The 22,784-nt window shown below is 46.7% G+C and overlaps 1 protein-coding gene across 1 annotated transcript in view; it reads left to right on the top strand.

Annotated features, from left to right (window-relative positions):
- Window positions 1-22,784, top strand: part of TNFRSF19 (TNF receptor superfamily member 19) — a 64,092-nt gene that overhangs the window by 21,016 nt on the left and 20,292 nt on the right. Inside the window, exons 3-4 of the mRNA XM_068984578.1 lie at window positions 159-337; window positions 10,778-10,863. Of these exons, the coding sequence (XP_068840679.1) occupies window positions 159-337; window positions 10,778-10,863 (265 nt within the window). The remainder of the gene's footprint in view (window positions 1-158; window positions 338-10,777; window positions 10,864-22,784) is intronic.

Raw genomic sequence — 22,784 nt, 5'->3', positions numbered from 1 at the left:
GCAGGGAGACACATGGGAACCGCTGAAAGAGGGGCCTTTGTGTGCAGGGAGGCGGGCACTGGGTAATTACCAGCCCGGTTCCCCGTCGTATCTTGTCGTCCTCCTTTTTCATGCTTGCGGACTCTGAATAGCCATCTCTTGTCTGTTCATCCCCACAGGAATGTGGCTTTGGCTACGGGGAGGACGCCCAGTGTGTGAAGTGCCGGCCGCACAGGTTCAAGGAGGACTGGGGCTCTCAGAAGTGCAAGCCGTGCCTGGACTGCGCCCTGCTGAGCCGCTTCCAGAAGGCCAACTGCTCGGCCACCGGCGATGCCGTCTGCGGGGACTGCCTGCCTGGGTATGTGGCCAGTCCTCCCCGGGAGATCAGGTCGTTATTCTGAGCAGGATTTTCTCTCTGGTTCCCTTCCAGACACGGATGCCTGCTGACATCCACCTGCTGACATCCAAGGTTGCCGAGGTTCACGGCTTTTCTGTTTCCTGGGCCTCCCGCACGCCCTGCATGATGACAGACGGGGGGTTAGGATCAAACAGATAAGCCAGTGACCAAGGCTCAGTGTCACAAAAATCTGCAGAGTCCCCACCGGTCAATAAGAAAGAAAAGATGGACAAAGGGATGAAAGAATAAGGCAGCTCACAAAAGAGGAAGTTCATGTGGCCTGTGATGCTAGGAAGATGGCCATCCTCCATATGATCAGAGAAATGCAAATACCACCGTCCAGCCGGTCACTTCTGTGGTGTTTGTGGGGCAGCTGCCAGGTGTTGCTTTTGGGAGGGAGACAAAGACTGCCGCCCATGGGCAGCTTACATCCTAATACGGTTTGAAAGATATGTGAATAGTAAATAATAAGAAGTTGTGCAGAAAGGTAGAAGGTGGTGGTTCCTGGGGAAAACAGAAAGTCTTCAGCAGCTCAGGGGTCTGGGTGTGCCCCCCAGGGACAGAGAAGAGAGGCAAGTGGCAGGATCAGAGTGGGTCACCAGGCTGGGTGATACTGAAAAGCTGAGGTCTCTGTGGACGCAGGCCCTGGGGAGGACGTGTGTGCATTTCAGAAACGGCCGAGAGGACAGGCAGGTAGGTGTAGGAGGCAACAGAGCGGGCTGGAGGGAGAGGCAGAAGGGGTATTAGGGGTGGACTCGTGTGATGCTGGAGACCTTAAATGTACACATCAGAAAGGAACCCAGGCCATGGACAGAAAGCAGACCACACCTGGGCCAGGTGGAGAGACAAAGCCCAGGAGGAGGGATTTTTAAAGTTTTAAGTGCTTATAGGTAACGATTGGCTGGACCTGCCAGATGAAACAGGCAGCTGGAAGCCAGAGTGGTGATGAAAACGGACCCACTGGGGCCGAGTGGTGGTCTGTTAGAGAGCGAAGAGGCCTTGCTGCAGGAGGTAAGGCAGAGAAGAGACCAGATGACTGCCAGGAGGATGTGTTTAATACAGAGCAGAGCCAAAGGAGAGACCAGGAATCCTGGAGCTCACCTGGAACCCAGGTTTTATGGCAAAAGTGAATTGACCAGGGCCAGCAGCATTACAAGAGCAGCAGACATGTATTACTTAGTGGCTAAGCACTCTGTATCCTCTGAAGGAGGAAATGACAACCCACTCCAGTAACCTCACCTGGAGAATCCCATGGACAGAGGAGCCTGGCAGGCTGCAGTCCATAGAGTTGCAAAAAAGTCAGACAGGACTGAAACAATTTAACACAGAGAAGCACTTTACATGAATTATTTTCTGTAATGTTCACAGTGTTTTAAAAATGAAGAAACTGAGCTTTGTCACTAAGGTTATTCAGGCAAGATTGCACAGACAGTACGAGGCACAACTTGGAGCCGTGTCCAGGACTCTGCTGCCAGAATCCACGCTCCAAGTCATGACAGATGGAGGGCCCTCACTGCACTTGACCAGCATGTGCCCACAAAACCAGGCATTTGACAGATGCCGGGTGCTTGTCCTGGGGCTTGTATTGAAGCCAGAAGACAGCTAAAACTCTGGGCCCAAAGGAAGAGCAGAAAATAGCCTTATGAGTCAGGTCCTCATGCAAAACTTACCACCCAAACAGATGCAAAAAGTAGTGGTCTTACACCAACAGCACAACAACCAAAGGGAAAATAGCTGTATTGGACTTCATCAAAATTAAAATCTTTTGTGCGTCAAAGGATACTGTCAAGAAAATGAGAGACAACCCCCTGGAATTAGAACTATTCATAAATCATCAATCATATATGTGATAAGGAACTATCTTATCTAGAATATATAAAGAGCTCTTACAACTCAATAACAAAAAGACAAGTAACCCAATTAAACTATGGGCAAAGGATATGAATAGACATTTCTGCAAATAAGATACACAGACGATACTCATGAGTGAGCTCGTGAAAAGATACTCAACATCAGTCATCAGGGAAATGCAGAAAAATACCCACACATATACTTCGCATCCATGAGGATCAGTTCATTTCAGTCACTCAGTCGTGTCCAACTCTGCCAGCCCATGAACTGCAGCACGCCAGGCATCCCTGTCCATCACCAGCTCCCGGAGTTTACCCAAACTCATGTCCATTGAGTTGGTGATGCCATCTAACCATCTCATCCTCTGTTGTCCTCTTCTCCTCCTGCCCTCAATCTTTCCCAGCATCAGGGTCTTTTCCAATGAGTCAGCTCTTTGCATCAGGTGGCCAAAGTATTGGAGTTTCAGCTTTAAAATCAATCCTTCCAATGAACACCCAGGGCTGATCTCCTTTAGGATGGACTGGTTGGATCTCCTTACAGTCCAAGGGACTCTCAAGAGTCTTCTCCAACACCACAGTTCAAAAGCATCAATTCTTCGGTGCTCAGCTTTCTTCACAGTCCAACTCTTGCATCCACACATGACCACTGGAAAAACCATAGCCTTGTCTAGACAGACCTTTGTTGGCAAAGTAATGTCTCTGCTTTTTAATATGCTGTCTAGGTTGGTCATAGCTTTCCTTCCAAGGACCAAGCATATTTTAATTTCATGGCTGCAGTCACCATCTGCAGTGATTTTGGAGCCCCCCAAAATAAAGTCAGCCACTGTTTCCCCATCTATTTGCCATGAAGTGATGGGACTGGATGCCACAGTCTTCGTTTTCTGAATGTTGAGCTTGAAGCCAACTTTTTCACCCTCCACTTTCACTTTCATCAAGAGGCTCTTTAGTTCTTTTTCACTTTCTGCCATAAGGGTGGTGTCATCTGCATATCTGAGGTTGTTGATATTTCTCCTAGCAATCTTATTTCCAGCTTGTGCTTCCTCCAGCCCAGTGTTTCTCATGATGTACTCTGCATAGAAGTTAAATAAGCAGGGTGACAACATACAACCTAGACGTACTCCTTTTCCTACTTAGAACCAGTCTGTTGTTCCATGTCCAGTTCTAAGTGTTGGTTGCTGACCTACATACAGATTTCTCAAGAGGCAGGTCAGGTGGTCTGGTATTCCCATCTCTTTCAGAATTTTCCACAGTTTATTGTGATCCACACAGTCAAAGGCTTTGGCATAGTCAATAAAGCAGAAATAGATGTTTTTTTGGAACTCTGTTGCTTTTTTGATGATCCAGCGGATGTTGGCAATTTGATCTCTGGTTCCTCTGCCTTTTCTAAAACCAGCTTGAACGTCTGGAAGTTCACAGTTCACGTATTGCTGAAGCCTGGCTTGGAGAATTTTGAGCATTACTTTACTGGCGAGTGAGATGAGTGCAATTGTGTGGTAGTTTGAGCATTCTTTGGCATTTCCTTTCTTTGGGACTGGAATGAAAACTGACCTTTTCCAGTCCTGTGGCCACTGTTGAGTTTTCCAAATTTGCTGGCATATTGAGTGCAGCACTTTCACAGCATCATCTTTCAGGATTTGAAATAGCTCAACTAGAATTCCATCACCTCCACTAGCTTTGTTGGTAGTGATGCTTTCTAAGGCCCACTTGACTTCACATTCCAGGATGTCTGGCTGATTTGAAACAGCTCAACTGGAATTCCATCACCTCCACTAGCTTTGTTCGTAGTGATGCTTTCTAAGGCCCACTTGACTTCACATTCCAGGATGTCTGGCTTTAGGTGAGTGATCACACCATCATGATTATCCAGGTCATGAAGATCTTTTTTGTACAGTTCTTCTGTATATTCTTGATTCTGTGTCCACAAGGATGGCTGTAGCCAAAAGACAGACAATAGCAGGTATTGGTGAGGACTGGAGAAACTGGAAATGTAAAATGGTGCTGCTGCTTTGGAAAACAGTGTGGAAGATCCTCAACAAGTTACACTTTGAGTTTCCTTGCAACCCAGCCGTTCTACCCTTGGGTATATAACCAGGGGAATTGAGAACGTGCCACACAAAAACTTGTACACAGCTGTTCACAGCACTATAAGTAATAGTAAAAAGTAGAAGTGACCCCAATATCCTTCAGCTGATCAATGGATCAACAAAATGGAGTGTAATTAACAAATTAATGACAGAATGCTGTTCTGCAGTAAAAGGAATGAATTACCAATACAGGTGGCAACGTGGGTGAACCTAGAAAGCATGATGCGAAGTGAGAGAAATCAATCACAAGGACCCCGTTCTGTGTGGTTCCATGTGTGTGACATGTCCTGCTGTGGCAGATCTAAGGAACAGAAAGTAAACCAGTGGCCGTCGAGGGCTAGTGGCTGGGGAAGATTAAGAAGAATGAGCAGAGTTTCTTTTCTAGAGTGATGAAGATATTCTAAAATAGTCGGTTCTGATGGAACACAGGTTGTGTCGATGAATGCTCTGTGAATGTGTCGATACTAGACTGTTTACTTTAAAGGGATGGAGTGCATGGTATTTGAAGTATGTCTCAATAATCTACTCTGGTTTTTTTTTTTAATTGGATTATTTGGGTTTTTATTGTTGATTTGTAAATTTTTTAATGAATTTTTTATTTCTTGACTGTGCTGCACAGCACGTGAGAGCTGTTCCTGACCAGGGATCGAACCCATGCCCCTGCATTGGAGGTGCAGAGCCTTAACCGCTGGACCACCAGGGATGTCCCTAATCTGTTATTTTTTTTAAAAAAAAAAGGAATGTAATTTCAGAAGGCGCTGATACCTGTTGAGTATCATTATGCCGAGTTTTGACCTTGTGCAAATCTAATGCAGGGATAGAAACTGAACACCTGTCTTATCTCTGTTCCTGTCCTGACAAAACCGAGTCTGGGCACCTCTGCCCTCTTCACTGGGGTCGGGCGTGGGGGCAGGGGGAAGAGGAGTCCATGGGGGCTGCCACCCAAGGTGGGAAGTGCCTAGAGACCCAGGACTCACTGTTTGTGGGACTGGGGAGGACCCCAGGTGTGAGCTGCTGGACCGTGAGAGGATCCAGCCTCCCTCAGCCCCCTCCCAGACACACTTCTTCATGTTCCACCGAATTTGCTGTCACCTGAACCCACAGCTTTTAGTTCCATCAGTGTTTGCTTGTCCTGTAAATGAATGCTTCCATGCGGGAAGGTTAGAAATGAGTAGATATTTGAATAGTGTTTCATAGTTTACTTATATGATTAGTTTAAAATTACATCCTTTCTAAGCCAGCATGAAAGTATGGGGCAGGCAACAATTACAGAGTGACTTGTACACAGGTCTTCCTGGGCGTGTTCAAAGTGCTCACCCAGCTTGACTGTGTTTGTGTGAAAGAGGCAAATAGTTCACACGTGCTCTACAGACAGGAACATTGAGGCGCAAAGAAAATAAACAGGGACGTCCCTGGTGGTCCAGTGGCGAGGACTCTGTGCCTGGGTTTGCAGGAGGTCTGGGTTTGATCCACGGTCAGGGAACCAGACCCCACATGCTGCAACTAAGATACGGTGTACTCAAATAAATAAGTAAATATTTTTTAAAAAAGAAAGAAAATATATGAATTGCATATTGCCTCCAGAAAAATGCCAAGATCAGGCACAAGGTGGGCATTTTTATTCCTGCTGCCATGCCCGGCTTCTGCAGCCATGGTCTTACTGGGATAAGGACCTGACCGTGGGCTGGGCCCCGCCGAACCCTGGGGTGGAGTCTGTCCTCCGGGCTACAGTTTGACCGACCAGGGAAAGTCAGTGCCCTTGTTCCCAAGTATGGTCGTGGCTTCCAGCCAGTTGCTTGATTTCTCTGACATCAGTTCTTCTCACCTGTGAAAATATCATTCATCTAATAGAGACTTCCCTGGTGATTCAGTGGTTAAGGCTTCGCCTTCTAGCGCAGGATTCGATCCCTGGTCAGGGAACTAAAATCCCACAGGCCTTGTGGCCAAAAAACCAAAACATGAGACAGAAGCAATATTGAATGAGACAGAAGTAATGAATTCAACAAAGACTAAAAATGGTTCACATCAAAAAAAAATCTCTGATAAATAAGTCAATTATGTAAAAATCAAGGCTATGGTTTTTCCAGTGGTCATGTATGGATGTAAGAGTTGGACTGTGAAGAAAGCTGACCTTTTGAACTGTGGTGTTGGAGAAGACTCTTGAGAGTCCCTTGGACTGCAAGGAGATCCAACCAGTCCATCCTAAAGGAGATCAGTCCTGGGTCTTCATTGGAAGGACTGATGCTGAGGCTGAAACTCCAATACTTTGGCCACCTGATGCAAAGAGTTGATTCATTGGAAAAGACCCTGATACTGGGAGGGATTAGGGGCAGGAGGAGAAGGGGATGACAGAGGATGAGATGGCTGAATGGCATCACCAACCCGATGGATGTGAGTCTGAGTGAACTCCAGGAGCTGGTGATGGCCAGGGAGGCCTGGCGTGCTGCGATTCATGGGGTCGCAAAGAGTCGGACATAACTGAGCGACTGAACTGAACTGATGCATATATCATGTAGTAATGCTACCAACCTGTAGCACTGTTGGAAGGATTAAGAATAGAGCTAATGTCCAGAGCCTGGCAGAGTGCCTAGGGCACAGGAAGCACTAAATACATCATAGACATTACTGTCAGTTAATGTTATGCGGGGTCTATGAAAGCTTTGCAAAAGGGGCCACATGGCCTCTGGCAGGGGTCCCTCTTTGCTGCTTTTAGTAACCAGGATGGCTGACATTTTCCAAGCACTCTGTATGGATTCGATGATTTAATTGCCAAACCACTCTGTGAAGAAGGGATTAGCATCACCCCTTCCTCGCAAAGGACGTTTTTGTTGTTGTTCTTGTTCAGTCCCTTAGTTGTGTCTGACTCTTTGTGGCCCCATAGACTGCAGCACTCTAGGCTCCCCTGTCCTTCTCAAACCCATGTCCGTTGTGTCGGTGATGCCATCTAACTATCTCATCCTCTGGCATCCCCTTCTCCTCCTGCCTTCAATCTTTCCCAGCATCAGAGTCTTTTCCAGTGAGTCAGCTCTTTGCACCAGGTGGCCAACTTGCTGGAGCTTCAGCATCAGTCCTTCCAATGAATATTCAGGGTTGACTTCCTTTAGGATTGACTGGTTTGATCTCCTTGCAGTCTAAGGGACTCTTGAGAGTCTTCTCCAACTCCATGATACAAAAGCAGCAATTCTACAGTGCTCAGCCTTCTTTATGTTCCAACTCTCATCTGTAGATGACTAATGGAAAAACCATAGCTTAGGAGTTATTTAAATACTCTGAACATCAACCCCTTATCAGATATATGATTTGCAAATAAATTTTCCCATAGTATAGGTTGCCTTTTCATTCTTTTCATTGTCTCAGTTGTTTTTAACTTCTGAAGAAACTGTTACTGAAATTCAAAAGTCTTTTTTTTTCGGTTGTGACATTTTTAACCACTTTGTTGAAGTATGATTGACTAATGCTGTACGTATCTATTGTATACCACCCCATGAGTTTGGTAATAAGTACATATCACCTTGATAGTATCCTTTGATATACAAAAGTCTCAGATTTAATGTACTTCCTATTTTTGCTTTTGTTGTCTATTTATTATATTCCTTTTGATGTCGTATCCAAGAAATCATTACCAGATGTTGTCAGGAAACTTCTCCTGTATTTTCTTCCAGGAATTTACAGTCTGGGGGTCTTATGTTTAGGTCTTTAATTCATTTTGAATTAATTTTTTTATTTGATGTAGGATCAGGATCCAACTTCAGTTTTTTGAATGTGGCAATCTAGTTTCCCAGCACCTTTTGTTGAAGAGACTGTCCCAGAGCCATTAATTAGACCAAACGTTCAGACTCATCCAGTACTTGCTCAACCTTCCATTTTCGACTGTGAAGATCTGCTTATTTGATTATAATATGGTGACTTTCCACCACAATTTAATAAAAAATGTTTCTTTTGGAATTTATAAAGGACAAATCAAAGAACAAAGTTGGAGGAGTCACACTTCCTGATATCAGAACACGTTACAAACTCCAGTTTTCAGTACAGTGTGATGCTGGCATAAATGCAGACACACAGAACAGAACAGAACAGAACAGAGAGCCCAGAAGTGAACCCGCACATGCGTGGTCAGACGATTTTCTGCAAGCTTCTACAAGGAAGTGTGACTCCTCCAACTTTGTTCTTTGCCTTTTACCTTATAAATTCCAAAAGAAATATTTTTTATCAAATTGTGGTGGAAAGTCACCATATCACGATCATTTAAGCAGACCTTCACAATCAGTTAAAAATGGGAGGTTGAGCAAGTACTGGATGAGTCTGAACGTTTGGTCTAATTATCTAGTTTAAATGCAGATTTTGCTTCAACCACAAATCATGCAGATTTGCTAAATAATCCAATTCCACAAAATAATTGCATCTATCTGTCTCTATAAACTTGATCTGTAATTTATTCTCCATATCACTATTTTTTGTCATGGAAAAGTCAAAAAATGCATGTGTCTATAATACATATATCATGTATACATATGTATGTATATACAAATCACTGGAATCCCCACCATTTAGAAATAATCACTATTAATATTGGTGTATAATATACCAATGCAGCTTTACACACATAAATGTCTTTAGCTGCATTGATAAATAATCTGAAAGAATCTATACCAAAGTGTGTGTTTGTGCAAATTAGAATTATATTATTCACAATTCATTTTCAGTTAATGGTATTTCATGAATTGAAAAAAAAATAGGTATGTAGACCTGCATTGTGGTTTCTAAAGGCCCCCTCATATTCCACAGCCTTGGGTCCACCACGGCTAAGGTCACATCTGCTGTTGGGTGTGGGCCAGGCCTCTTGGGTTTTTTTCTTTTATAAGCAATGCTGTGGTTTCTCTATTTACATCCAATTTCCCCCACTTGATTATTTTTTGAGGATAAATTTTAAAACATGAGATTACTGGATAGGATGTAAACTGTTCTATTGAGTTCTGATGGCCTGTTGCTAAATTGCCCTGTAAAGCAGCGGTTTGTATTCCCCCTGCACACATGTGCCCGTTTGCCTAGGTGCGTGCCAACAGGTTCCCAATTTTCTAATTCAAAACAGTATATTTTCATTGCAGTTTGCATTTGCTTGTTAGTAATGAGGTAAAAGATTTTAATGTTAAAAATTTTTAAAGTTCTTAATTTCATCATCTTTTCCCTCTTAGCTCAGTTGGTAAAGAATCCCCTGCAATGCAGGAAACCCTGGTTCAATTCCTGGGTCAGGAAGATCCGCTGGAGAAGGGATAGGCTACCCAGTCCAATATTCTTGGGCTTCCCTTGTGGCTCAGCTGGTGAAGAATCTGCCTGCAATGCAGGAGACCTGGGTTCAATCCCTGGGTTGGGAAGACCCCCTGGAGAAGGGAAAGGCTCCCCACTCCAGTATTCTCGCCTGGAAAATTCCATGCACTGTATAGTCCATGGGGTCACAAAGAGTCGGACACAACTGAGCGACTTTTTAAATTATGAAATTTTAAAATTATGATGTGTCCTTTGGAACATTAATGTTCTTTGCATGTTTTTCAGTTGCCGTATTTACTTTTATACAAATTTATTTATTTTAAAAAAATTTATTTTTGGCTGCACTTGGTCTTTGTTGCTGTGTGCAGGCTGTCTCTAGTTTCGACAAGTATTAATAGTTGTAACCCTGGGGCTTTGTTGCTCCGAAGCAGGTGGGATCTTGCCAGAGCAGGGATCAAACCCGTGTCTCCTGCATTGGCAGGCGTATTTTTAACCACTGGACCATCAGAGATGCCCCATGTTTACTTTCATCATAATGATTTTTAAGTTAAGTTATAGACGACACTGTGATTAGAAATATTTTCCACTTTTCTTCTGCCCACTAATTATGTTGACGGTTTGTTTTTGCTCTTCAGACGTCTCTAGTATTTGTGCATGCATGTGTATGTGAGTGTGTTTATGTGTGTGTATGTTCACAACTGTTAATCTCTTCTATTCTGGTTCCTGGATTTCTTGTCATTCCTAGAAAGGTGTCCCCGTATCAAGATTGTACAAGTATCTGCCTACATTTCCCTGGTGTTCTTATGGTTTGCGTTGCATTTTGGTTTCTGAATTTCAAAGGTTAAAAACTAGCACTGCATAAGGTATTTTGTCATTTAAATAACAGTAGAAATGTCCAGATTTCATATTTCCTCTTGGCGCTCCCCCAACACACACCTCAATGTACAAAAGTGGGGCTGAGTAGAATCTACAAAGTTACATTTAGTGAATTGTCATTTCTTAAGTGTCCACTGCATGCTCAGAGTGCTTTCTAGAGTTGTGCCTGTCTAAAATATACTGTTACCTTTAAGCCTTTGAGAACCTTATTTGAACAGAGAGCTGGTAATGGAGACTGGCAGTCATTTATGACAGAAATCTGTTTGCTGCATCTGTGAGCTGAGATGAAAAAAGCAACACAAAGATTATTCTCCTTTCTCTTCTAGGTTTTACAGAAAGACAAAACTTGTTGGTTTTCAAGACATGGAGTGTGTGCCTTGTGGAGACCCTCCGCCCCCCTACGAGCCGCACTGTGAGTCATGCCTTGCACACAGAGAGGGGCTCTGGGCCTTTGTAAAAGCTTCCTCCAATTGGCAGATGGAACACGGTCTCTCTCTACTGCTGGCTTAGAGGGTACAGTCTTTTGCCATGGTTCCAGCAGGACAGAAAGCCCTTTTGTTGTGTGTCTCAGTCAGCAAACTGCGTCCACTGATTGGAACCTCGAAGGGAAGTACAGACATGTTGCTGCTCCGGTTCCCTCCAGACTCTTATCCTTCAGTCTAGATGATGACTCGGGCAACTCCAATTAACTAGGGGTCCAGATTCTGCCTGATGTGTCCTGTTTTTGCGCTGTGGCCCCCTGAGTCTGTGTGTTTCCCTTCCTGCTCCCCAGACCATGGACAGAGGAGCCTGGTGGCTACAGTCCATGGGGTTGCAAAACAACAAGAGAAAACTCGTTTGCATGTTGGTAGCGAGAAAACTGTGCCTTCTCTGTATTAACGAGTTAAACTTTCTGACCATGTTGTTTCTTAGATATAAAAGGTATTTGTTACAGGTTATCAACCTGCCTTGATTTTGATTAGGAAAGAGAGGCTGCTGACTCGTCTTAATCCTAAATATAAATCTGGCCAGTGAAAACCCCTCCGAGAGATGGTGAAGGACAGGGAAGCCTGGCGTGCTGCAGGCCATGGGGTTGCAAAGAGTCTGACATGACTGAGTGACTGAACAACAGCAATGAAAACCACTAACAAGGGTCCAGGAGAGGAGTCAGGGTGGGCGCCCCGCCATCCCCCAGGTGTGCTCGGGGTGGGCTTGTCTGTGCTGAGCAGGGCTTTCCTGAGCTGGGGGAGCAACAAGGTCCAGGAAGGGGGATGGAGGAGGACACTGTGCTCGAATGGGTGTTGCTCTTTCCTTTTGGGGAGCGTAATACAGACATTTATTTATTTAGGGATTCAGTTCAGTTCAGTTCAGTTCAGTTGCTCAGTCGTGTCTGACTCTTTGCGACCCCATGAATCGCAGCACGCCAGCCCTCCCTGTCCAACACCATCTCCCAGAGTTCACTCAGACTCACGTCCATTGAGTCCGTGATGCCATCCAGCCATCTCATCCTCAGTCGTCCCCTTCTCCTCCTGCCCCCAATCCCTCCCAGCATCAGAGTCTTTTCCAATGAGTCAACTCTTCGCATGAGGTGGCCAAAGTACTGGAGTTTCAGCTTCAGCATCATTCCTTTCAAAGAAATCCCAGGGCTGATCTCCTTCAGAATGGACTGGTTGGATCTCCTTGCAGTCCAAGGGACTCTCAAGAGTCTTCTCCAACCCCACAGTTCAAAAGCATCAATTCTTCGGCACTCAGCCTTCTTCACAGTCCAACTCTCACATCCATACATGACCACTGGAAAAACCATAGCCTTGACTAGACGGACCTTTGTTGGCAAAGTAATGTCTCTGCTTTTGAATATACTATCTAGGTTGGTCATAACTTTTCTTCCAGGAGTAAGCGTCTTTTAATTTCATGGCTGCAGTCACCATCTGCAGTGATTTTGAAGCCCCCAAAAATAAAGTCTGACACTGTTTCCACTGTTTCCCCATCTATTTCCCATGAAGTGATGGGACCAGATGCCATGATCTTCGTTTTCTGAATGTTGAGCTTTAAGCCAAATTTTTCACTCTCCTCTTTCACTTTCATCAAGAGGCTTTTTAGCTCCTCTTCACTTTCTGCCATAAGGGTGGTGTCATCTGCATCTCTGAGGTTATTGATATTTCTCCCAGCATTCTTGATTCCAGCTTGTGTTTCATCCAGCCCAGCGTTTCTCATGATGTACTCTGCATATAAGTTAAATAAGCAGGGTGACAATATACAGCCTTGATGAACTCCTTTTCCTATTTGGAACCAGTCTGTTGTTCCATGTCCAGTTCTAAGTGTTGCTTCCTGACCTGCATACAGATTACTCAAGAGGCAGGTTAGGTGGTCTGGTATTCCCATCTCCTTCAGAATTTTCCACAGTGTATTGTGATCCACACAGTCAAAGGCTTTGGCATAGTCAATAAAGCAGAAATAGATGTTCTTCTGGAACTCTCTTGCTTTTTCCATGATCCAGTGGATGTTGGCAATTTGATCTCTGGTTCCTCTGCCTTTTCTAAAACCAGCTTGAACATCAGGGAGTTCTTTGATATAATTCTCCATGCCCAGGATTTGACCTCTTTCCTCTTTTCATGATAGAAACCCCCTTAAATTAATTGAAATTTACTGCATTATTTGATAAAGTCACATGGTATTTTTGTTTCTGAGAATGTCATGGAATTTTGAAGTCCCTATTATTATGTCCTTTACCTAAGTGCATTCCTTTCTACGTTTCAAGTGACAGGAAGGCCAAGGGCTTGACTCTTTTATAGAAATGCTGCTGACCCCTCTCTTTGTAATAGGTAAATGTTCACCAAATAATTCATTGCAGTTAACAGATGCAGTATTGAATGTCTGTTCTGTGTGGGGCACAGTTGGTTTTACTTAATTTTCTCAGGGTCTCATCATCAGCTCACAGTCATCAGTGTGAACACCGGTCCAGAGAGGTTAATGACTCTCCGCTGTTTGCTGGTAATTGGCAACCGTGGGTCTGAATCCAGACACTGTGTTCTCCCCGCACAGTCCCCAGCCATCCAGCTGATCCTCTGTTGGCTGATGTCATCCACTCCATGTTGACTTTTTCTTGTATTATTTGCTTTACTGTTCATCATCTAAGGAAAACTCTAAAAGTCCAGCTCAGGAGAGATGCTGAGTCTATTTTTGCCACATAGCTCAGAAAAGGACATGTCCTCTTGCCAGTTAGAATGGCACAGCTACCAAGTAAAGTGAGTCAAACAGAGAAGAAGAATTATCATATAACATCCCTTATATGCAAAAGCTAAAGAGAAATGATACAAATGAACTTATTACAAAATAGAAACAGACTCACAGACTTAGAGAATGAGTTTACAGTTGCCGGGCGTGGGCGAGAGGATGGGAAGAAGGGATCATTAGGGAGTCTGGGATGGACATGTACACACATGGGCCTTGGTAGCCCTACTGTGTAGCTCATGGAACTCTGCCCAACGTTAACATGGCAGCCTGGACGGGAGGGGAGTTTGGGGGAGAATGGATACATGTGTATGTGTGGCTGAGTCCCTTTGCTGTCCACCCGAAACTCTCACAACACTGTTAACTGGCTATACCCCGGTATAAAATTAAAAGTTAAAATGAGGCACCAGCCTAGTCTTGCCTATGGCTCAGCTCAGCCATCATTCTGTCCAGAAGGCAAAGTTTATCCCCTTCATCCAAAACTATCAGAAAAAGAGTTAGTGAGGAAATTGATATTGCCCATAGAGTTAGAAAGGACTAGGTTTTTTTTTTTTTCCTTTAATTTATTGGGCTTAAATTTAATGTGATCTAGTCATATTTGAGGCACTGCGGTTGTTTGCCTTTGGGGAATCTGGCTAAGCTTGGACATCATAAATTAGCTTTTAAGCATAGATTTCACATTTAACTTTTAATGTCTTGTAAAGCCCTAAGTAAGTGATCATTCAAAAAGAAAATTGGCTAGTTTTATGTGTGTGTATATATATATATAAAATATTTCTCCAGTATGAGACTTTTTAGAAAGCAAAGAAAAAAATAAATATTTTTTCCAAGTCAGAAATGCAGTGCACACAGCTAATAGCTTTTCGAATTGTGAAACAGCTGTCTGGTGGTCTTTAGTGAGCCTTAATCCTTATCTCTTTAAAGGAATGTTTTGCTGCATTTGGCACAGTTCTTGGGAATAATTCCAGAACGCGGCTAATCTCTTCAAAAGAGTTCTCGAGGTCTTTGGGGAAAATTATGTAAGGCGCCTCCTGTTTTCGTTTCTCCTGCTTCAGGCTTTTGCACTCATCTACGAACAACTGCTTCTTTAGTGACTTTCCCAGAGGCGTTCCTGTGTTATTTAGACTCAAAGCGCGAAGGTGGTGGCCTCTGGGAAGCTCCCTGCAGAGACAGGCTTCGTTTCAGGGAGGCATGTGGTGGTGGGAGACTGGACTCCCCAGACCAGGAGCAGCCCCTGCTCGAGACCCCAGGTAGCCCTGGGGTCTGGGGACTTCAGGCCCCGCAGCAGGAGTTTCCCTGTGGCTACTCTCTCAGCCTGCAGGCTCTGCTTAGGCCTCCTGGCCTCCCCACGCTCTCAGCGGGCTCCTGGGGTGTGTGCTTGCCCCTTCAGGCTCCTGAAGGAGAGAATCCGGCAGGTGCAGGTGAACACCATCGTCCTAGGAGCTCCGCCTTTCCCACTTACCTGCTGAACAAATACTTGGGTGTCTACGAGGTGCACACCCACCGTGGGGCAGACATGGGCGCAGCCCTTCCCTTCATGGAGCTCACGGTGCAGGGGGCGAGCTGTCAGGCTGGACGCAGCTGGTGACGGTCAGTCCCGCCTGGGAGGACCCTCGGCTCTAAGGTGATGGTGCAGGAGCTGCAGGGAGGGTGGCCTTAGCTGTGACCCAGGAGTCAGCCGGGGGAGGGCGAGCCCGAGGAAGGGACCCCAGGAAGGAGAGTGTTCCGTGGCGTGGGGTGCTGACTGTGGTCCAGCCAGCCAACTCTGGCAGTGCCTGTGGACTTGGTCCCTGGGAAGTCTTCGGTGCTGTTTCAGTGAGTGATGGAAACAGGGCCCAGGCGACGGGGACGTAGGAGGCAGTACAAGGGAAGGAGGGAGCTGATGGTGGGTCACTCGGTCCAGAGCCTGCCTCCACAGTGACCGTGGGGAGCGTGGTCGGGGGAGGAGGGCCTTCTCCTCAGGGGAGAGGCTCGCCTGTCTGTGTGCAGGTTAAAGGGAACGATCCAGCTGAGACAGGCTGACTGTTTTATCTGAGAGGTTGAAGGATCCAGAGAAGGGTTGCCCTCTGGTGGAGGCGGTGCCGGGCTCCATGCTGTAACCAGGGCAGGGGCAGGCGAAAACCCGGGCATGTGCATCCAGTGGCCGGCAAGGGGCTCCTGCGAGGCTGTGTGTGTGTGTGTGTATGTGTAGCACGAAGCACCACTCTCCCGGGTGAGACTGGACCCAGGCCCGCAGAGGCTGGGCCAGCACGGACGTCTGAGGTTCCGTCATCGAGAGTGGAGGGGACAGGGGAGAAAACAGTGGGCTCCCAGGAGCACCAAGGGTCCAGCTGGATCAGTGGTCGTGGTGAGCCTTGTTTCCACCTCCTGTGATGTCTGCAGGGGCCTCTGTGCCACAAGATGCACCTAAACTGTGCCTGAAATGTGCAGCTTACGGTTGTTGTTGTTCAGCCGCTCAGTCATGTCCTATTCTTTGCAACCCTGTGGACTGCAGCACCCCAGACCTCCCTGTCCTTCACCATCTCCCGGAGTTTGCTCAAACTCACGTTCACTGAGTCGGTGATGTCATCCAACCATCTCATCCTCTGTCATCCCCTTCTCCTCCCACCTTCAACCTTTCCCACCATCAGGGTCTTTTCCTGTGAGTTGGCTCTTCACATCAGGTGGCCCAAGTATTGGAGCTTCAGCGTCAGCATCAGTCCTTCCAGTGAATATTCAGAGTTGATTTCCTTTAGGACTGACTGGCTTGCAACAAAGTCCTTTAAAAGGATGACTGTCTGTGTTAATAACATGAGAATAATTTTAAAAGAATATAAATACATTTTATTTTTAAAAAATTTTTTATTGGAGGCTAATTGCTTTAGTGTTGAGATTGTCTCTGCCATACATAAACTCAGATCATTCATAGTTATATGTATGTATATACCTATATATCCCCCACTTGAGGCTCCCTCCCCTCACCCTGTTCCACCACTCTGGGTCATCACGGAGCACCAGGCTGGGCTCCCTGTGTTATATAGCAGCTTCCAGCTAGGTAGCTCTTTTTTACATGGTAGTGTTTTTATGTTGGGCTTCCCAGGGGGTGCTACTGGTAAAGACCCCACCTGCCAATGCAGGAGACGTAAGAGATGAAGGTTTGATCCTGGGTCGGGAAGATCCCTTGGAGGAGGACATGGCAACCTAATCCAGTATTCTTGCCTGGAGAATCCCATGGACAGAGAAGCCTGGCAGGCTGCAGTCCACAGGGTCACAAAGAGTTGGATACAACTGAAGTGACTTAGCATGCACACACACCGTCTTGAGAAAGGACTCAGAACTGACCAGGGCTGTGGGGTTTAGCAGAGGCGGTGGCTCAGAGACCAGCAGTGAGTGTGGGAACCTGGACGGGGCATAAGGAGAGACAGAGGGAGCTTCAGCCGTCTGTTCTCTGCAGCTCAGATTTGTGACCAAGAGTGTCTCGGTGGCAATTTCTCTCTCTGAAGCATGTACCTGCATTCCTTATAAACTGATTTAGAAAACTAGAAGGAAGTTTCTATCCGACCGCCTGCCTTCCGACTGTATATATTGGCCCAGTCTTAAGTCCTCAGGCCCTGGCGTCCAAAAGCAGCCGAGGGTGGGGCACAGCCTGGAACCAGCGAGAAGTCTGGGCACCCTTTCCTCTGCCCCATGGCCCAAAGCACCGCGCTCACAGCCCAATCAACACGAGCTTTAAGCTCCCCTGCCCCTGAAGAATGGTGGGTGTGTGAACCTTCATTCACGCCCAGGCTCTGCCTTGGACCGCAGATGTCACCTCGGGCAAGTCAGCTCACCACTTTGAGCCTCCCCTTGCCCCTTGGGAAATAGGGATAACCGTGCCATGTTGGCAGAGGGGAGACAGACACAAACGGGATCATGTCCAGGAGCGCCAGCCTTCTTCCCAAAGATGACTGCACCTGGCCTGCCATGCCGCGGCCCCACCCGTCCAGGTGTGCCCTGCGTAGGAGGTGGCAGCTGGGAGCTGCCCTGTGCGGGGAGGGTCCCAGATGCAGCTGGCTTCAGTCCTCTCCTAGTCCGGGGCGGGTGGGGGGGGAGTTGAGGGTTACCTGGATGGGGCTGCAGAGGACTTTTGTGCCTGGTGACCCGGATGGCCAGAACACCAGGCCGCCCGCTTTCCTCTGCCCCTTGGCCCAAAGCCCTATGCCCGCTGCCCAACCAGCTCGAGCTTTAAGCTCCCCTTCCCACAAGCAGAATGATGGGTGTGTGAACATCATGGATTAGTCTGCCCAGAGTATTCTAATTTGTGAGGATGGAGCTGCAGGTAAATAAAGGCACCCTTTCCATAGAAACCCCTGTTCCACCCTTTGATAAGGGGCAGCTGTTTACAGCATTAGGAGAAACACAGAAAAACACAAGAAATTTTAGAACTACTTCCTGCCCTGGGGCTGATAAGAAATGCAGGATTGGCGTGATTTCCTTTAAGCAGTGTTTACTTAATTTGGAACAAACACTGTGGTTGGAACAAATGGTTTTGAAAACATTCAAAGCGGTTTTTATTTAAGGGTGTTTAACCGAGATGTTTGCTTTGTCCTTGGGGGCTTAGTAAAACAAACCACGTGATTCCCAGGAGATAAGCCATCAGATAAGTCGCCCTGTGGGGGAGACGGGAGGTCTCGAGAGCTGTGCTGACTGCGGCTCTGTAGGATTTCACATGACTTCGTCCTCTCAGAAAGCCCGCCGCTCTCCGCACCAGTAAGGCATTTCATTGTTAAAGGCTGACTGTTTTCCAAAGGAAACTCAAACCATCTTCTAGAGAGTAAACGTAATTTCAAAATAAACTTTAAAAAGAACTCTTTGCTCACGGAGCTTCCCTGGTGGCTCAGCGGTGAAGAAACTGCCTGCCAACACAGGAGACGCGGGTTCGATCCCTGGGTCGGGAAGATCCCCTGGAGGAGGACATGGCAACCCAGCCCAGTATTCTTGCCTGGGAAATCCCACAGACAGAGGAGCCTGGTAGGCTACAGCCCACAGGGTCCCAAAGAGTCAGACATGACTTAGCAACTAAACAACAACTCATTTGCTATTTAATTGATCATTTTTTTAAGTTTAGTAGGAAAAAAAGAAGGGGAGATCATCGTGAACAAAACATTTCCAGCATTGACACATATGGAACAAAATTACGGTATTCTGATGGTCTTTTCAGCCTTTGTTCTATCTATACTACTGATTTTAAAAAAATAGGTGTAATTATGCTGTACAGTTTTGTACACTTGAGATGTATATTCATATATTAATCATTACTTCAATGATATTTTCGAGTAAGTGCTGCGGACTTCAGACTTGAGGTGGACTTCAGGGCTGTCTGCCACACACACTGCTCTGTCCACACGTGCGGGAGCCCTTCCCCAAGTGGGCAAGTGCCTTGATGCCCACAGGTGCTTATGTGTCCAAAGGCATATCTTTCATATCTTTCTCTCTTTCTTTCTCCCTCAAATCTTTCTCTCTTGACCTGTGGTGCTAAATTGTTTTAAATAAGGGCGCCTGGTAAACATCTTTTTTAAAGAAAACCAATTTTTTTTTTCTTTACTTTTTTTTTTATTTTTACTTTATTTTGCTTTGCAATACTGAATTGGTTTTGCCATACATTGACATGAATCAGCCACGGTGTACGTGAGTTCCCAATTTTGAACCCCTCTAAAGGAGGGCTTCCGTGGTAGCTCAAATGATAAAGAATCTGCCTGCAATGCAGGTAGACCCAGGTCCGATCCCTGGGTGGGGAAGAACCCCTAGAGAAGGAAGTGGCAGCCCACTCCTGTATTCTTGCCTGGAGAATCCCATGGACAGAGGAGCCTGGCAGGCTGCAGTCCACAGGGTCACAAAGAGTCGGACACGACTGAGCGACTAACACTTCCTTTCAATTTAAGAGGAAACAAATGGGGAGTGTTCTGAAATCAATGCCCGTGTGGGTTTTCAGGTTGCCTGTGGTGGAGAGCAGGTGACTTTAGCCGCTACCCGTGTTCAGCTGAACCCCTGAGAATCAGAAGTCAGTTCCTGCTACCTCCCCGCACCCAGGACTCTTCATCCGGGGACTCAGCGCTTACTGAATCTGATCAGAGTGATGTAGAACGAGGTGCAGAGAGATGTATATAATCCGAAAGATTTATAGCAAAGCCATGTGCTTCAGAAGCATCACGTGGTGGTGTTGCATCTGTGTATGTTTCCTGTTCCTGCAGGAGAGAGTTCTTCTCCTCAGTTTGTTCATACTTAGTGGCCTGACTTTCCAGAGAACTTGCTGGATCCTCTGCCGGACAGGCCCACAAAGCCACCCTGTGCTGATTACGGGTTCAGTTTACACGGGATGTTTTCGGAGTCTGTGGTCCTCAGGCCAGGAGTCCGAGTGTCGGGCGGGAGACTGGCGCCCTGGCTCCTGTGGGTGTGCCCGGTTTGGGGACTCTTTTCAGGGCCGACAGGCGCTCCCGGGGCCTCCTGAACAGTAGGGAAGGGCAGCTTCCTCAAGATGCAGCTCTGTCCTGCTCACAGAACAGGGCGAGGAGCGGGAGGACAGGGCGATCAGAGAAAACAGCCCTGGCTCCTGGAGCTGACTGCAGAGCGGCCCCCGGGCATCCAGAGCACGTTCCCCGCCGCTGCCCGCTCATTAGTCACTGGTTTCGGGAAGTGCTGTCTTCTCTTTGTTCATCTTTCCAGTTTCCTGCTTTTGCTCCCTTTCTCTTTCTCAGTTCCTTATGATTTTCTTACTTTATTGACAAACAAGCTAACAGAGTGGACATAGAAAGTGGCTTACATGGGAACCAAGAGATGAAAACCCACCAGGGTGCCCTGCACGGTCCCTGCACCAGGGCTTCGCCCTGTGGGGTCCACGGAGGCTTTACTGTGGACGATGCTCTGCCAGCTCCGCCCGCCCGGCAGAGGACAGGAAACGGGGGCAGCTACGGCAGGCAGAGACTCTCGGACGCAGGAGGAGAGCAGGGTGGCTTATGCATCCGGCCTGGGGGTGGGGACCCTGGACAGAGCACCCAGCATGCTCCAACTTCGTACAGATGGACCCCTGGGTTATCTGATACCACTTGCTACGGTCATTGCAGTTTTCATTATTACTCTGGACCCAGGAAGGGTGGGGAAGGGGAGACCCAGTCACATTGGTTGGAATCTTTTCCTGAAAACAGAAAGCTGCTCTCCTTTCTTTGAAATGGTTTCCATCACACATAGTTAATTTGGGTTTTTGTAAAAGCAGATTTGCTGCTCGGGTAAGGAACTATTTTCTAAAGATACGTTGAAAATCTGTCATAGAAAATGGCTTGTTTTCCAAGGATGTTGAAAAAACAGTAGGGCAGCTTTAACGTCTTGGCTTCTTTAGAGAAAAAAGTGCTTGGTGAATGCAGCTGCTTTGAGTGATTATTTAGCTATTTCAAATATTTGCCTTTCCTTAGCCCTAGTTTCATTAAAGTTAACAAAATTAGAGACATTTTAAGAAAAAAATGTTTCTTAGACTCACGTGCTCTACATGCATGCTTTTCTCCCAGTATAAAATGGCCAGATGTTTGTCCGCCATGGTCCCACATAAGGAGAAGAAAAGCAAAGAACAATCTGAGTGCTGTCCCCGGGTCCCTGGACCATGTCCCCTGACCCGGGAGATGCTTCAAGAGCTCATCTGCTGGGCTCAGTCTGGAGGCAGGGGTGTCCTGAACTGGAGGTGCTGAAGGCTTTGATCCGGCCCCTCGAGAACAGGAGCGGCTGATCATTACCCAGTCGGCTGTAAATCCAACTCCTTGGCGTTTCTCTGCAGTCTCCTTTAGACATTTAAAGTCAATGAACTGGTTTAAATATTTACTCACCGAGAAACAGGTTGTGGTTTGTTAAAGGCCATCACTAAATTAAATGAGTGTTAGATTAAGTACAGTTTATTTTAAAAACATAAAATCCGGCAGGCCTGTTTCATTAAGTCATGGACTTTTGCAAAGAGAGCAGTGATTTGTGTGTGTACCCATTAAATGCTTAAAATAAAAAAGTGTGGCGTTAAGCGACCTCACGGTGCACGCCAGACCCAATGCAGAGACTGTCAGAGGTTCAGCTTAGCAACAACTCCAGCCCTCAAAGCCAAGGATCTGTCCTCGGGAGGAGGTGTGTGAACTCTGTCCTCTGGGGGCCACATCCCAAGGGCAACTGGAATAAGCGTAGCTGCACCCACGGAGGGGGTCCTTTTGTCTCTAAACCTGGGTGTGTATCCAGCCCCTTTGCACACCAGCTCTTGACCAGGAACATCATTGGAGGAGCATCACTTTGAGGAGGGAAAGAAGAGGAGAGCCCCAGGAGAGTTTAAAGCAGCAAGTGGGCCTTGAGTCCTGGAGGCAACCACTCTCCATGTGCTTCTCTCAGCCTGCACCACCCCCACGTCACCGCCAAGAAGCAGCCACAGCAGAGAGGCAAGCCTGGACCTGCAGTCAGCCCCACTTCTCCAGGCCAGCTCCAGGACCAGGAGCGAGGGCGTTTTAATTTTAAACGTAAAAAAGAAGTCCAAACGATACTTGAAGTGGAGTCATCCTACCCGGAAAAGAGTTAGACCATACACAAAGCTGAGCGCTGAAGAATCGATGCTTTTGAATTATGGCGTTGGAGAAGACTCTTGAGAGTCCCCCAGATTCTGATCTGAAGAATAAGATGCAGGAAGTTTCTCTCTGACTTCTAATGCTCATTAGCACTGAAAGGACCTAACTGTCTTACCCTATCATCTCCAAATTAATGCCAGCCAGTCTCTACGGGAGCTTGCTTTTGAGTCCTTGTCCCAATCCTTAACTGCCAGACAAGTTATTTAGGTGGTCTGTGTCCCAGTTTTTCATGAATCAGTTGAAGATTCTCACTGCTACTGCTGCTAAGTCACTACAGTCATGTCCTACTCTGTGCGACCCCATAGACGTCAGTCCACCAGGCTCCCCTGCCCCTGGGATTCTCCAGGCAAGAATACTGGAGTGGGTTGCCATTTCCTTCTCCAATGTATGAAAGTGAAAAGTGAAAGTGAAGTCGCTCAGTGGTGTCCAACTCTTAGCGACCCCATGGACTGCAGCCTCCCAGGCTCCTCCATCCATGGGATTTTCCAAGCAAGAGTACTGGAGTGGGGTGCCATTGCCTTCT

Source organism: Capricornis sumatraensis, chromosome 12 (genome assembly GCF_032405125.1).
Source record: "Capricornis sumatraensis isolate serow.1 chromosome 12, serow.2, whole genome shotgun sequence".
Classification (NCBI taxonomy): domain Eukaryota; kingdom Metazoa; phylum Chordata; class Mammalia; order Artiodactyla; family Bovidae; genus Capricornis; species Capricornis sumatraensis.
Note: the sequence above shows the minus strand (reverse complement) of the source record. Positions and strands in the feature narration are given on the sequence as shown.